A 16,986-nucleotide genomic window follows, 5' to 3' on the forward strand; every position below is an offset into this window, starting at 1 on the left:
CACACCTACACACAATCTTTTTTTACACACTTCAACACAGAGCCGGCTTTCAGAAGAAAAAATGTAATTATCTTTCATTGATTTCAAAGCTCCGTTAATCACAACGTAGGATCCTGCTGTAGCTGTGGAGCTGAAATGGACTGTAAAGGAAGATTTATTCTCCTTTGAATTAGTTACGCACGCCTTTGCGTTTTTCTCACAACTCAGAAAGGGTCAAAGGGTTAATGAGTAATCAAAAAAACTGCTTAATAAAGCTTGTAATATTTTGAAAAATATACATTTTTTCTGTTTTTTGCTTTAAAGTCCATTACATTACTAATTCCATAAATAAAATCTACAAAAGCTACAGCATGATTTCTGGATGAAGTTAATGAAAGCCTAAATTCCGATTATTATTGTTGTACTGCAGTGATTTTTGCTTCTCAGTTCTTGTGTTTATGTCAATGGAATAGATGGAATATTATCAAGGATTATAGCCTGTTTCTGGATTTAACTGGACTAAAGTTTGTTGAGCTGGTAGAAATGTATTAGGTGAATACATTTAATACTAAGCAGGACATCAAGCACCCTCATCAAGTTGCATCGAAGGGAGCCACATTCAATAAGATCCAATGAGCTCCTGCACTCATGCTCTTCATCCTTCATCAAGTAGTAATCTCTATCTCCCAATCCTGTTTTTTTTTTCTTTTTGTACGTTCATGGTAAGACTCTGCTGTCAGATACTTTATCTGAACTTGTCTGTTATGACTATCCATTGTTGGACGCCTCTTTGTGTTCCCCTCATGTGACGTTGTCCTCATCTGTATTGACTCGTCTTCATTTTAGTTTGGGGAGAATGGAGGGAGAAGGCAGGATGAAGGTGAAGTATGAAAAGTGGGTGTGGGTCTGTTTTTTGGTCGACAGCTCGATGCTGTTGATGGAGAATCGCGAGTGGGGGGGTAGGCAAATGAAGAGAGGATTTTTTTGTCTGGTCCTAACCCCGTTTCTTAGCAACAACTATGCTGTGTCGCCACAGAGACAGAGGTGATGATGTCACGGGAGATGAGAGGGAGCACGCACGCACGCACTACACACAAACAGACATCCACTCAGGCACACAAAAGTAGGAAAATCGACCTACAAACACACAATGCTTAGGAAAACATCTGTATGTATGGATGGTTTTTATTTATTAAACCAATTTTTTCTCTTAACTTTCATGGTGCACTTAAATAGTATCGTTCAAGTTTTTATAAAGTGTATATTTTTAGGCAAAATATCTTAAAAACATATATCTCTGAGTCACATTTTCGAGAAAGAATAGTGCAGTTACATTTTAGTTTGATACAAGTGTAAATGAATTAATAACGGAACATTAAAAAAATGTGCAAAATGAATTTTCAGTGATAACAAACTGTCATGCATTGGAAATGCTTTTTTTTATGTTGGGATTTGAACGCTGTCTGTTATTTTTTGTTTTTTATAATATGAAATTAAAATTCAAGCCTTAAAACAAAGCACATTTTGTTTACCAATTTACCGTCTCTTTCACACCTCTCTCTACTGTTGCTTTCATTTTAATAAAAGCCTAAAGGTGCTTAATTTTGGTGCCAACCGTGTTGATGTGCCAATAATGCAGGACAAGAGAGCTGCTCACAGTCATGATGAAAAATACAGACACCGATTCGCTGAAATTGTCAGAGAAATCTAGACTTATAAAAGAAAGCCATTAGCCCACCTTTATGAATTTAGTCGAATGTTTTTGAGTCGTGAAGCTGCACGTTGTGTGGTCTGGCATCTCACAGAGCTAAGGAGACATGTCAGGACAGCTCCACGGAAAGGAGGGCAGTTTGCAGAAATGAAAACAGAGTGCTAATGAGAAAAGCAGAGTAGGTGGCTGTGCTTCTTCAGTTTTTTTTTTTTTTTTTTGAGAGGCAGATGAGCTCTTTGATTAGCTTACTTTAAAAGGATGTGATAAATGAGTGTGATCTCACTCACCAGTTGCTTTTGGTTGAAAATAATGGTGATAACAGAACAGCAGCTCTTTCCAGGATTAGTAAACAACCTGACATTATGATGCACTAAATTACCTTTTTTGTAATAATTTGTTTGAAAATACAACATTTCTTTAAAAAAAAGTCACTTGTGCTGTCTTCTCTTTGAGAAAAAAAAGATTATTAAGTGTTGTAAAATTGTATCTTGCTGCCGTTGACAGTTGAATCCTTTATCATAAATAATAATAGTAAAAAATACATTAGTTTGGGGACAATTATGTTAAAAAAAATAGATTTTTATTAAAAAAAAGGCATTTTTTATAATAATCACTGCCAGACAACAACAGGTAGTATTGACCTAACACTGAAAGGGATTCTTCCGTTGTTGTACAATGTTGTTTTCTTGGTTTCAGATACAGACTACAGACAGATCTGACTGGTCAGACTCTCCTGAGGGGGCGGAGCTAATCGCTGTGTTACAGGATATGACTTCATCCAACAGGTTTGACGTTTTTATTCCTATTTATTTGGGTATTTTGAATATGATTCCAAAATTCTATTGTATAAAAGAAGCGTTCTGTAAAAATGATGACACTACAAAGAAAAGTTAATATTTGCATTAAAAAAGCAGTTGATATAAAAGTAAAGGCTGGTAAATGTGTGTGGTGCGGCGCGCCCGTGTTTACCTGGATCTGCAGCTGGCCGTCTTTTAAGAATCTGTGGGCTGGATGTTTGTTCCCTCTTTGAGCCCAGGGTTTTCTCTCTAAAGCGACCATGCTTTCTTTCATCCTTTGATGCATGAGAGCAGTGACCTCTCACACACAGGCCGACACACACACACATTGTGCAAACACACCCAGGCGCATGATGAATACACACACATTGGCTCTCCCCCTGTACACAAATGCTCTCTCAATCACACACCCTGCCAGATCAATAATAAAGGTTTATTGTTGCTTTGCTATAGAAGGCTCCATTTTCCCCTCTCTTTTCTTCTCTGCACCCCCCACTCCATTTTCTTTTCCTTATTTTCCGACTTCCCCTCTTGTGCTCTCCTCTTCCTCTCCGGCAGATGAAAGCGCAGATCAGCTCTCGCCTTTGAAGTGGCCGGGACCGGCACCCTCCCACTGGTTCAGCAGCCGAGAGAGGGGAGCAGAGGTTTTAGGAGAAAAGGGCAGGAGATGAGAGGAGTTATGTGGAGGGAGGAGGAGAGGAAGGGACAGGAAGAGATGGGTGAGGTTTTAATTGAAAGGATAAGGAGAAGATTGGAGTGTTGGGAGGGAAAGCCGAGATCCTAACCCTGATAATGTCATTAAGCCTTTACCATGGCAACCTGAGGAATGCTTTTTCAAAACTCTCCGAGGGCAGGAGAGGAGGGGAAGGAGGGCGTCACTCATAGTTCCCATTCCTGAAGACGAGCCTGGAGGATCAGAACCTGATCCTGGTGGACTGCTGCTCTGAGTCAAAGCCAGAAGAAAACCAGCCCTCCAGTATCTGCACCGACATCTCAGTAGAGCTGCTCTGAGAACACACAACTCTTCCAGTGTTGGATATAACTTTTATGAAGCAGCAACGGTGCAGCACAAAGCTCACACGATAGTGGAATTGTGAAGCTTTTGCTGATATTGATTTTTGCAAAAGTGATGGGGGAATTTTTTTGTATACCACACAGTAGCTAGCAGCTTGCTATGAAGAGCCTCTTGATCTGGATGGCTGCTGCCTCTGCCACATGTACACACTTCTACTCGCCTGGTACTGCCTTTATATTCCACGTTCTTCAATAGATTTGATCTTCCTTCCTTTTCACTGTTGGGATATTCTAAATATAGGGTCTAAAAAGGACTTCTTTATGTTTGCTTTTTGGAAACAACATTTTAATGAAATATTTTGTTCTAAATATTGCACCAATTTGTTTCCTGAAGCTTTCAGGATCCTCTGGGAACTGCCCTAATTTACATAATTATGTGAGTTTTAATTAAGACGACGGTGGTTTGGATTTTTTCTGGTCTGACTGAAAACACCTGAAAGTATTTGATAAAGTGAGGAGGAAGTCAGGCGGCTGCAGCTGCTGAATGTCAGAAATCATGTTTAAACTGGGATTTGTTCGAAAATTGAAGTTGATACACGGTTTTCAAAATAGAAGGCACGGAAAGATTATTTTTCCCTCATCACTCAAACTAAAACTTGAAAGGGTTTGTTGAATATTGACAGGAAGTTGCTGGTTTGGTTTAAGGTGTGGCGAGTCAGCTTCATTTTCTTCATAGAGAGATGCTACCATCTCTGACAAGCCTGTAGAGAAACCATCGATTTTCTGCATTACTACCACAGAGCAGAACGCTGCTGTGAAACATTCAAGAATTCACGTACATGTTAGCATTGTAACTTAATGAAACTTTGAACAAATCTTTGTATTCCTTTTGGGATCTGCCTCTATTTGGAGAAAGTTGCCCTCAGATGAATTTATTTCTAATTCTAAAAAAAAAAAAACATGTTTTTGCTTTCATTTAGATGGTAATTTAAGTTTAAGTTTGGAGAAGCAATATGCATCAATATGCATCAAGGGGTTAAAGTTATAAGGGCACAAGTGTACATTTAAATCTTAAAAAAAAAGAAATAATTTAGGGCTTCTTGATGGGTCTTAGTTGGAAGAAAATGTGTTTTCTCTTTCATCTCTTCTTACATTTTTACTTGAAAAGCTGTAACCTTTAAAACTTATGTACATCAGAATGAAGAACTTTTTTTAATTCTTTTCAGATGTCATGCTGATGTGGCTCCACTGGCTGCTGAGATGCTTCAAGAGATTCTGAGATATTAAGAGGCTCCATCTTCAAATCATAATTTAATCTAATTTACTGAATACTTTTGTTTCATTTAAACTTACAAAAAAAAGTTATTTAAATGACTTGTTTTCTTATTGTGTAAGAATACTCAGTGTGTGTCAAATAAAGTTGTCCTTATACAAACACCGTATGGCAACAATGTTGTAGTTTAACAGCCTTTTTCTGTTTGCATCGCTGACTGTAACACAGGGCTTCAACTGTTCAGCACAAGTTTAAGAGATGTTTTAATTCAGACATCTGTCAGAAGAAGGCAACACGTCCCTAATGCTTCAGTTCCTTCCTCGTGGAGAATAGAAAAATGTAAGTTTTAAACTGACCTGTTTCTAGTATAAAATACCACCATCTCTCTGTCATAGGCCGCTTTAGTGTCTGAAGAGCAGGTTTTAGTTTGTAACAGAGGTCAAAGGACACATCCAGGTGAAATGACAGTCCATTTTATTGTTTCAGAACACAGCAGGCTACAGCAACCAGCGCCTCTTACTACCTTAAACCTTAGTAACAGCATACCAACAGTGGCACTTCTCCACCCTGGTAACCCCCTCCCCACCCGTCAGCTCCATCAGCTAAACCCCCTTTGGAACAGCAGAGACACATCAGTGTCCGTCTTTAAAGCAAGAAAATAGCTCAATATTTGGACCATGATTTCCAATTCATGTGTTTTATACAAAAGCTACACAATGTTACACTTCATCAGAGTACAGCTGATTAACTTTAGTGTTTCAACACCATTTAAAATATGTTCCAAGTCTTGACTTGGATGGAACATCACCACTAAACGAAAAACAAAAGAGAAATCAAAACACTACTCGACTTAAAATACAAGGGATTGCAAAAACAGAAGATGAGTTATAATGCACAGAAATGAAGGAGGGGAAAAAATGCAAGCAATGTTTGGTTTGTACCATTACAGACTCTGAGAAAATAGAATAAAAAAGGAAAACAACTAAAAGAAGTAAAAAATAAAAAGTACATAAAAAAAGTTGTTGAAAACTGATCACTGAGATCAAATCTGTATGTCATGTCAGGGTTTGAAGTCGGCCCAGCATCGGGCCGAGACCAGAAACGAACTGCAGTAAAATCTACTTTGTCCCAATGAAGTTCCCGTAGACGGGAAACTGCTTGCTGTTGTTGAGTCATCTTCAGGCACTTTCTGAAACCCCGCCTCCTCCATATGGGCAAATCACGATGCAGATTCATCCAGATCACATGATACAGCTGCAAAAGGGAGGAGACGAATTAGTGTGAGGAGGAGGTAGAAAGGAAGGAGAAAGCTCCGGGTTGGTAAAGGGCCACACACAGAGATCAAACACAGAGTGACCCAACACACACCACTTCACACAGCTCTGCAATTCAGAGCAGTCTGAACATGCAGCAACCACAGTGATTAAATCCACTCTTCTCCTTCCTCAGCCATTTCATCTTGAATCCTCCCACTGCGCTTCAAAGTTACATCTTTAAGAAGTGGGAACCATTGATTCCAGCTGACAAGGCTACAAAGTGGAGTGAGAAGTCCGTCTTACCTAGTAGAAAGTGTAGTGTAATGTTTATCTCGTATTTACAGGTCGGTATCAAACCAGGCCAGTTGGTTTGAATCCCCAGGAGGCAGGCCCTCTATCAGTTCCTGGGCATGTCCGAGGTCAGGCAGCCCTTCTACTGGAGGGTAGTCCTGGACAGGGTGGTGGCCTCCACCCAGTTCATGGTCCATCATGGGCTCCATGCCCATAGAGTCCCCTCCGTAACCCCCCGAATGGAAGGAACGATAACTTGGGTCTGGGGAAGCAGGGAGTGGATGGAGGAGAGCCAGGGGAAGCAGAGCAGTTGTTAGAAGCGAGTTAACAAACCACGCCATCACAGTAGTATGATCATCCAAACGGAACACTGCACAGCAACACAGCACACAAACTCACGGCTGAGGCTACTGCTACTACTGCTGCTGGGACCAACTAGTTCACTTATCTTAATTCATGCTTCACTTCACTGAGTTCTGCTGCAGAGGCAGCCAGACTCCAGCAAACACGCGCTCATCAAACCTTTGTATTCATGCGTCTGGTTAGAGCCGCTTTAAGTGGCTAATGCTGGAGCAGTGGATACGAAGATGCCAATTTGAGCCCCAATATTCTGATTACTAAAATTTAAAGTGACATCCAAGCAGCAGCACTTTATTCATTTTGAAACCCCTTCTTGCTTTCACTTAAATGTTCTTCCTCCATAAGACCAATGTCTTAAAATGTTGAGACTCTGATGTAGCTGCAGTGAAGCATGCGGATTTCTTACCTTCCGCTCTGTAGGCCAGAGGCTCGCCCTGTGCGCCAATGTCCAAACCTAAGTCTCCAGTCTGCAAGGCAACACAGACAGTAATGAGAAAGATGAAGGCTCTTTCAATTTAACATAACATGCAAAAAAAAAAAAAACTTTGTAGATAGGAGTTAGTGAATAAAGTGTATGAAGTGCTTCACACCTCATTCCAGGCCATGGGTTCTGTCCTGAAGAGGGAGCTGGTGAGTTCTACAGAGAGGCGCTTCTTGTAGTCTTGAGGTTTGTCTTCTGACATTCGGAACAACACTGCTGCTGCATATGTTGCTGAGAGAAAAAAAATAAAAAGAATGTTTCACTCCAAGTTTAACTGATTCTCACAGCTGAAAGAGTGTCCACGTTTTGCCGTCAATGTTTCTGTGTACATACCAACTCCTTCGTTGCGGCTGTGTAGGAGTTCTGTGAGGGGGGCAGTTGCTCCCTCAGACTCTATGGACTCAGCGGCTTCTTTATCCTGAGCCAGCTCACACAGGACTCCTGCTGCTACGCGCTGGATGTTCTCGATTGGAGAATACAACAGCTGCACACAGACACATCACGGTCATAAACCCTCTTTAAGAAGCAACCATCTTAATCAAATGACTTTGTTCGGAACTAGGGGAAAACTGTATATTTATGTACATTTGGCCAACTGAAAACAGGGCTCACCTGTACGAAAAGTGGAATGGTGTTGAGTCCTCTGATTACTATTCTGTTGTGAACGTCTCTGGCCAGAATATGAAGAGCTCCTGTGCAGCCCTCCACAATCTCTTCCATGCGAACTCCCTCCTGAAAACATGGATGTGAATTGATAAGAGTAACACTGCACTCCTACAGTCGCTTCACTGCAGAAAAGACTCATTAGGCGTCTATACACTGATTATTTGGGATCTTTAACCCTTTGGAACCCAGGGCCTGAAACTCCGTCTTTGTCTACTTTTGAATTTACATTTCATTTTGAAAGGCTACCTCCTTGCTTATTTGGTTTCATTTTAATCAGCACAATCTTACCTATGCGAGACTTCCTTTATTTTGTCATTTTTCCATGATGTATTCACACACTACATATATAATTATGCAAAAAAAATTCCGTCTGGGAAAAAAATATTCATTTTGCTGTGGAGACCAACAATGATTAGCAAACAGTTTTTACACCACAGAATTAAAGTTTTATGTATAATTTCATAAAAACAGCAAGAACCAATTTTGTCAATAAACTAATCAGCATGATTTTGAATGAATGTACAATAAAAATTCCTGGTAAAATTCAGAGTTTTTTTTTAGACGTACATCACAGAGCTCACAGCTCCACCTTTCTTATGGTTTTATACCGACAGTGTCTGTACTTCAGGTGCCTGTGTGGCCTCAACCTCTTGGCAGCACAAAAAATAAGAATTTCTCTTATGAGAGCACTGCTGTGTGTTTGACATTTTTCCTGGAATTCTGATTCTTGCACCATTTTTTCATAAATTTTCCTTATTTTGTCAGTGGAAAACAACAAAAAATTATTTTTGATCTAGCTGGATTTCAGGTGTTCAGCTTAGCTGGAATCTACTCACAGGTGGAGCCATGTCTGTCTACTCTGAACTCCTTGCCTCCTACAACAGCGGCAAGCAGGAGTTTTGCAGTGAACCGCACAGTTTATGCAATTTTTTAGCCAGCTTGTTCTTCTAGAAAAATGACTCTCGGTCCCCATCCCAAAATAAAACAATGATCGGCATCCTCATCGTTGGATTTATTAGCTGACAGCTCCATTCTGCCCCACCCCCCACAGAGGGTCCTCTACTCTGCGTTTCCGCCGTCGGATCGACGTTCATCCTCTGCGATATTTATTCAAATAAAAGCTTGTTTTTGTGCAAAAACCACAAATAAATTCTCCCTTTCATTCAACAAAATGTCAATCACAGAATATTCAAATAAGTTTATTTTAGACTTAGTTTTATTACGCTGACCTCACAGCTGCACGGCACATCGGTTCCAAAGGGTTAAGCTAAGAGATGGCAAAGTGATGCAGAATGACTGTCCTCACCACAAACTGCTGCTGTGTGCCTCCCATGCTTGTGCGTCTCTGTGTGTCCTGGTGCGCTCTAACCAGCAGCTGAACCAGTCTGGGGATGGCGCCCTGCTCTCTCAGAGGGGCGTGGTTTGCAGGACACAGAGCCAGGTTGCGGATCAGACCCACTGTCGCCTGATGGAGCAAAAGAGCACATCAAACAACAGAAGATCAATCAGCTTTCTTCCTGTAAAGACTCATCTCGAGCATCAATATAAAATAACAGAACCAGCAGCGTACCTTAATGAGTGGCCAGTGCGATGGCGGATGAAGTAGCTTGACGACGACGGGCAGGCCGTAGTGCAGTCTGACGGCATTCTGAGCCATCTCAGCATCCTGGTGTCGAGAAGTGAGGTGGCGCAGGGCACAGATAGCGGGCTCTGTTATGTCTTCTCTGTCACCAGCCCGAAGAACGGTGCGAACCAAAGCCTCAATACCTCCAACCTGGAGGGGTGATAATAATGTCATAAAGATGTCACCACAGATCAAACATGAATAGGATTTATTATAGATACAAAAAAAGCAGTCCCACAGATTGAATCCATCAGTCTGTTATATAATAAGTGTCAATTACCTGGCAGACCATCATCTTATTCTTGTAGTTGTTGCAGGTCAGGTTGGACAGAATGCCAGCAGCACACGTCACTACATTAATGTCATCACTGCCGAGCAGCTGCACCAGCGTTCCCAGCAGACCTTCCATTCCCTCCTGGAGAGCAACAACAGGAGTTTATATGACAAAACATCCACATTTCAACTAAAATAACAGTTCCTGTCAAGAGCCAGCAAGAAGCACGGATTAATTAAAAACTGATCACACTGATAGCCACAGGGCTGTTCTCATCACCTGTTTGGTGGCAGCATCAGACAAGTTCCTGAGAGTCCAGAGGCAGTTCTGGACCAGTCTCTGGCTCGGATCTGTCAGGTGGAGTCCCAGAGCCTGCATTCCTCCTGAACAAATAGACCACATTTTAAATACAATCACACTCATTCAGATTAGTGTAAAAAAAAAAAAAAGAAAACTTACCGGCTTCAACAATGGCAGGTTTGTTACTGGAGCAAACTGACAGAACTTTCAAAACACGGCTTGTTGTCCACAGCAGCTTCTCATAAGTGTAAGTCCTCATGATGTTCACCAGTGCTTGAGGACCTCCACTTGCCAAAATAATCAGCTAAAACAGAAACCAGGAGAAGCCACCTTAGATCTGTTCTCTCAGAACAGATTCTGTCATGGTCTCATCATCAAAGCTCACCTTGCTCTCCTGGTTTCCGTAGGCCAGTATCTGGAGGCAGTCTGTGGTGATGGCCAGGAACTTGACATTAGTTTTGTTGAGCAGAGCCACCATTTTCTGGAGGCCACCGGCTAAACGGACAGCCATTTTGGCACCTTCCTGGTGCAGCAAGAGGTTGTGGAGGGTGGTGATGGCGTAGAACAGCACCGAGTCCACTGGTGAGCTGCAAAAACGAAAATTAGGTCACCGGAAAAATTTCATACAGTTTAAAAAATGAATAGCATCCCAGCCACATGTATAAACTCAAGAACAAACATTAATAAATGTCCTCCTCCTTCATACCCGAGCATTTTAACGAGAGCGGGGATTCCTCCAGACTTGAAGATAGCCAGCAGTCCCTCTCTGTGGTGGGACAGGTTGTGGAGTGTTCCTGCAGTGCAGCGAGCCGTTTCCACGTCGTTCGTGTTCTGCATCGTCCTGACAATTGCAGAAACCATCTGAGGGGAACGCATGATGGCGTGGCGAGAAGCTTCTTTCTTTGAAAGCTGGTGAACCATCACTGATGCTTTGTTGACTACAACCTGGAAGAGACCATCATAAGTGTTACAGCAGGAAGAAAACAAATGATTTAAATCTTTCGCAGCAAACGTTAAAATAAAGTACCTGGTCTTCATCGTTGAGTAGTTTGGTGAGTTCTGGTATTGCTCTGGTGGCGAGTTCTGCATCATCTTGGTAGTTGATGAGATTGACGACAGCATGTTTGAGCATCTGTGAGGGCTCGGCCAGTCTCTGGACATTAGTTGGGTTTGCAGCATCGTACTGTGTGGAGGGGATCTGCATGCCCTCCTCCAGAGTCTCTGGGAACATGGCTGCACGCACCCTCTGAGCTCGTGTCATGGCATACTGACCATCGATGTCTAGAGTAAACGGAGAGGACGGTTCAGCCTTCTCATGCCTATTATTTATTGCATAAACACATTCTCCTGAGAAAGTAGATAAACGTACCTTGTACTTGATCCTGGGAAAAGTTCTGGTTGAAGCCCTGCTCCCACTCGTACATGACCTGGTTGTTGTCAACATCATCTTCCTCCGGATTGCCCTTCCCACTGAGGGATGGAGCGGTTGTAGTGGCCCCTGAATGGATGCCTGAATCTAGGTATGACTGCTGCTGCCAGTGACTGACTGCTGCCTTTCGGTCTGGCTCCAAAGCCATGTCCAGTTCCATCAGATCAGCTGAAACCATAAAAGAATTCACAATTTTGCTCCACAAAGAGAACTCAAGGCGTTGGTCTTAACCCCGTCAACTTACCCTGGGAAGCCATGTTCCTTTCTCAAACTGCGGCCGACACAGCTTCCTGATCTGGATCTGGAGGGGAAAAAAATAAATAAAATGAATCAAATCATCATCTGTGTTTTTGCGCTTCAGTCTTTTCATCTCCAACAAAACTCATTTTGTTTCACCCATCATATAAACAAAAAATCCCCAATAATAAAATACCACTGATGAAAAATAAATAAGGCCTTGGTTCAAAACAAACGGTCCAGACAAGTAATCTTAGGAGTTCTTTCCTGCCTCCTCCCAATCCTGGCTTCCTCTTTCCGTTTTAGAAAAACATGCAAAGAGCCACAGCTCACACACAAAAGACACCATTAAGCATAGCCGCTGCTGACTAGAAAAGTCAGGAAGGAGAAGGGAAGTGAAGCACTGGGTGGAGATGAGGGCAAGAGGAGGGAGAACACATTCTTTCAATGGCTTTGAAGCTAAAACCACATTATGCCGTAAATACTGGCTAGGGCAAAAAAAGGGAAAGAAATGGATTAGTGTAAATGTGTATGGAAAGATGAATATTGTGGCAGAAAAATTAAGAAGAAACAAAGTTATGTCTACTAAAATAAAAAAAGTAAAAATATTTCTAGGATTAAATTTACAGAGACGGAAATCACTCTTGAAGACCCTGAGCATACCTGTTGTCACCCAAAAGGAATTCCACGGAAATACAAGAGCATGACCTGCTTCAATAACAACACACCAGTCTGCACAAGTTCAGACAAAACTTATGATGAAGACTGAAATTATATTTGATAGATTTGAATTAAGACTGCATTTTCAGCTAGACATGGTTCCAACTGCAATGAAAGAAAGCCATTTAGTCTTACACAGGTAAAGTTTACACCACATCTCAACTGTTGGAACATAACATATAAAAAATGCTTACTTCACCCCTCCAAAAAGAATGGTTTGTGCTACCATATCATGTGAGTCTGAAACACCAATAATGTTATATTTAAACTGGAAAAGGCTGCATGGTGTCTTTTGTTGGGAAGCCTGGTGGAACGAGGCTATGCTAAAAGGGACTCCATTACTGGAGAACAGGAAACAACAGAAAAGAGACACGATTATGTGGAAGATCAAAGATCCACAACGTTGATGTGTACACAGCACAGCAGCTCTGGCGGTTTCTAAGAGTCGTGCACTCCAAAAAACGACCAAGAAAAAGCATTAAATCTCGACTGTTGTTAATGAGAAACCAATGGCTCGGTTCCAGAAGTTTGAAAGCAGTACAAATGACTTTAAAAGATGAACTCCACAATCGAGTAGAGCTTAGAATAAAGTATTTTAGACCAAGAGAGAATATTTGATTAAAAAGAGAAGAATAAAGCAACATAACATTAGTTTTCAAACGCTGAGAACCGCCAAATAGATGTGTCAATACAGAGGAAACGACATCACTGGATTTGCCCTCTCATTCTGCATTTTTAAAAGACATTTTCTTTTGAAACTTGAATAGGAATGGCTTTAATTCTAAAATATCCAATGTTGTAAAAGTTGTGTTAAATAAAACAAGAATTATGTAAGAAAAAGCAGGCACTAAAGCTTAAAACATGACAAGAGAGAAAAAAAAAATAAAACAGTAACTGCAATAACATATCCAGTTCAGCAGTGAATGCCAGTCAATGTGAAGATTTGCTTTTGCGAAAATACATTTGAGGACCACTAAACAGTTAACTTTCTTCCTGTGCTGAATTTCCAACAAACTTTTCACACCCACGCCAATAGTTCGAATGACAAATAGTCCTGACTAATGCCCTAAAATTGCTGCTTGTATAGCAAACTAGAAAACTGGCTGTTCACACGCCATCCTTTCAGCTCTGCTGGCTCGCCCTCATTTAAACAGAGACTGGTTTTAATGGGAGCCACATGTCACCATACATGCCTGGATCTAAATCAAACCAATAATCAAAGACCATAGCGCAGCCCTGGTAACACGGTTACTTACATCTGGCTTACACCACGGGGAGTTGGAGGGCAACTAAGCAAAGTCTGACCTCCAGCTGAGAAAAACAAAAGGCAGCTTAAGTGTAAACTCATTCTCTCTGAACAACAAACTTCTTACTGTAAAAGTTGTTGCATGTCAAGCTCACAGCGCAGCCATAAAATCTCAAAGACAGGTTTCTTTGAAGCCAGACGTGGAATCCAATATGTAGAGTAAGGCCTGGTGCAGTTAAAAGCCGTGTAATTGAAACCATCTGTCACTGCCCGACCCACCATCCCCTACAGCAACATTTTGTCCTGCTTTAAAAAAATAAGCTTTATCGAGTTGAAAACTAAAGCAAGTATCAAAAAATGTGATTATAGACAGCAAGTCTCTGACAGTACATGTACACAAACTTTAAGTCATATTGATAATCAATGACAGCCCCCTAATCCTGCCCTATCAATTAAATAATATTCCTGTTTTTTACTTTTTAACTTTGGGTTCCCCAAACTTTGGTCGATTCAAACACAATCTGGTCCATCTTAAAATAAGATGCTTAGTTTGTTTACAAGAAAACACCTGTGCAATTCACATAACAGCGTAAATGCACTCAAACTACCAAACAGATCAAAAGACTCACCTCCAAAGTAGTTCTGGAGATGAACATGGTTAAAAAAAACAGTCAAGGTCAGTCTTGTTTTTGTTCTGACTTATGCTTGTTTTTGTGAATACCACCCCCTATAGAGCATCTACTGTAACTGCAGTTGTTGGCACCACTCAAGAGTGCAGTGTGAAACAAGACCAGATTGAAAGATTTACCAAATGAACAAGTTTATCTGAAAAATACAGTTTTAGGTTTACTAGAAATATGAAACAAAAAATGGGAGAACCAGAGTATAAAAAACATGTTACCACTGAATCTGCATTTATACAAAAAAACAATGTAATGTAAATAATACCCATGAAAAAATGTTGATTTAGACTTTAGGATTTTAATGTTTTAAACCATTTTCTTAAGAAAAGTCCAGCACACTTAGGTAAAGAAAAAATAAACTGCATCAAGGTGGATAAATGACCCTAACAAGCTGCAATTTTGACAAAAGCAGAGAGATGTGCCAGCGGTTTGCCAGCGTAATGTGCAGGGTCAGCAGCACTTTCTGCTGCATGCCAACACCACAATGAGCCAATGCCTGCACCCACTGCAGTGTCAGAACTGCAAACACAGGTGCATGTGAAGAAACAGGACAAGCATCCTCTGACCCACATTAACACCTCTGCAACTCCATTTTTCTTGCACGCAATTAAGGTGTGGTAAAAACCTGACACTTTTTTGGGCAAAAGAGAGCATTAACTTAACCTGGGAGCATGTTAAGGAGAAGCAGGAAATGCAGAGTTTGTGTAATGGAAAGTCCATTAGCAAAGTTCAAGGAACTTTTCTCAAAAGTGGAAAGACACAAAAACAAAATGCAGACAGGAATGAAAGCGACACCCACGTTTCCGTCGCAGAAATTTCAATCAATCATCAAAAAGACGAGTTTTGCTGACTGAGTAGCAGCTTTTTGTCATTTTTCCTCTCGTTGTTTATTCAAGTAGGGGATTTCAGAACCACAAAAAGGGCGACTGACCTCAATATTTAGAGGAAATCTAAACCAAAAAGACAGATTGCGATAAAAAATAAATCACATGCACAACAATTTGTCATTTTAGTTTAACTATCACCATATAAATATTTACAGTTGACCAATATGTAAACACTTCCAAATTTGAAAAGCATGCTGTGCTGAACCAGTAAGTCCCGTTTAACTTGTTCACATTTGTTTTTTGTCGAAGACTGGACCAGAAAAAAAAATGTTTCTTCCCAGCAGTCACGCATGTTATTATCACATGTGTATGCGGGGGAAACCACGCACCGTATGTGACATTGTAGGACAGGCCAGCTCCACAAACGCGCTCCCTAAACAATACGAGCGCCGCCCCGCCTCTTCTCCACAGCTGCTGGCTGCTCCCGACTTTCTGTTCCCAACACCGCTGACTCAAATTTCACACTCTGGCTCCTCCTCGTCTCCCTCGCGAAGCACACCGACGAGGAGGAATTTGTCGGTCTTTGTTTAAAAGGACGAGTGGAAACTTTGAAAGTTAGACGCTATTATAAGCCCTAAAGTGGGTAAACACGAACATATCCCGCTGTTTTCGACATAAAAGTTCGAAGGAAACTTCGGCAGAACTGTTGACGCCGTTCCATTTTGTCACGAGACAAATACTGACGTGCTAGCTTGATGATTGAAAAAAAGGCATAAAACTAAACTCTTTTAAGAGTTTTTTTTAATTAAATTTGACGGCAAAATGAGGACTAAAAAGGCGAGGCTCAAGCCGTCCAAACGAGTCAGAATACTGGAATGTGGCAAACACTTAGCGGGCTAATAGTTAAGCTAGCGTTTGCTATTGTACACAGATCGAACAGGCTCGTAAAGCGTTTCAGTTTACTCAGAATTGTGTGTTCTTTCGTGTTTTTTCCCCGCCCTAAAATTGCGAGGCGAGTAGATTCTTTAACCTAATCACTGTGGAAAGTCCAAGTATGATGACTAAACGTTAACCTTTTTCAGCAAGTACGCGCTAAACTACGTATATGTTCCAATTCAGCGTCGGTCTGGTATAATCCCAAAATATTTGTCGTGAAAAGCAGCTGAGTTGCTGGGTCGCTAGCTGCAGCATCCCCGGCTGGACCGCACGCCACAGCCGTATTCATTCCTGTTGGCACTCACACAGAAACGGGCAAAAAACAGACAGGGAGAAATAGACCCAACCCCACATTTTTATGTTAAACCTACCCTTGTCAATTCAGCAATTCCTCTCACTCGGGTCCTGGTAAGCAAAAATACAATTCGAAATGGAAAAACTCGAGGAAAAAATGTTAAGACAAGCCTCAGCGTGGAGTCCTCCCCCACCTCCTCAGCAGGCAGCCAGCGCAGATGCAGGGACTGGGAAATGTAAGATGGCGGCGGATTTATATAGACCGGAGAACACCTACAGTTTTTCCATATCCTGCCATCAGATAGAACAACATATAAGAGAAAACAACTCATTGCTATTATTTTAAATCAAACACGTCAAGGATTTTACATGTTTATTCAAAAATGATTAATAGGAATGCTTAAAGTGAAAAAGCCGGTTATATAAGGTTGGGAAGTCAGCCGAAATTCATGCACGCAACCAGAGTATGAATACACAATGGAATGAAGATCCGGCACAACAAAAAAGAGGAAATCCGATCCCTTTCCCCGAGTTAGGATGGTCTCGAAGAACAAGAAGAGTTGCAGTCAGTTCATCAAGGTGAAACTG

At 41.3% G+C, this 16,986-nt stretch overlaps 2 protein-coding genes across 12 annotated transcripts in view; one reads left to right on the plus strand and one right to left on the minus strand.

Moving 5' to 3' along the window:
* Positions 1–5,747, plus strand: part of ulk4 (unc-51 like kinase 4) — a 69,380-nt gene extending 63,633 nt beyond the window's left edge. For 9 of the 11 annotated variants that reach the window (XM_036216045.1, XM_036216042.1, XM_036216041.1 and 6 more), the window contains 2 exons: positions 2,387–2,475; positions 4,728–5,747. In XM_036216045.1, coding sequence (XP_036071938.1) covers positions 2,387–2,475; positions 4,728–4,788 — 150 coding nt within the window. In that variant the 3' untranslated portion in view covers positions 4,789–5,747. Of the gene's footprint in view, positions 1–2,386; positions 2,476–3,045; positions 3,726–4,727 lie in introns of all 11 variants that reach the window. The other 2 variants (XR_004949356.1, XR_004949355.1) reach the window with 2 other exon arrangements.
* ctnnb1 (catenin (cadherin-associated protein), beta 1) lies at positions 5,232–16,638 on the minus strand. The gene is made up of 17 exons (XM_024267349.2): positions 16,476–16,638; positions 11,700–11,756; positions 11,396–11,623; positions 11,054–11,307; positions 10,733–10,971; positions 10,412–10,613; positions 10,186–10,330; positions 10,006–10,109; positions 9,733–9,867; positions 9,399–9,602; positions 9,135–9,293; positions 7,775–7,894; positions 7,496–7,646; positions 7,272–7,393; positions 7,088–7,148; positions 6,334–6,583; positions 5,232–6,028 (listed from the first exon to the last, which is right to left on the minus strand). Exons 2-16 carry the CDS (start codon positions 11,710–11,712, stop codon positions 6,369–6,371), a joined length of 2,352 nt encoding a protein of 783 aa, XP_024123117.1. The 5' UTR covers positions 11,713–11,756; positions 16,476–16,638; the 3' UTR covers positions 5,232–6,028; positions 6,334–6,368.
* Between the last annotated feature and the right edge of the window lie 348 nt (positions 16,639–16,986).

Source organism: Oryzias melastigma, linkage group LG16 (assembly GCF_002922805.2).
Source record: "Oryzias melastigma strain HK-1 linkage group LG16, ASM292280v2, whole genome shotgun sequence".
NCBI classification, from domain to species: Eukaryota; Metazoa; Chordata; class Actinopteri; order Beloniformes; family Adrianichthyidae; genus Oryzias; species Oryzias melastigma.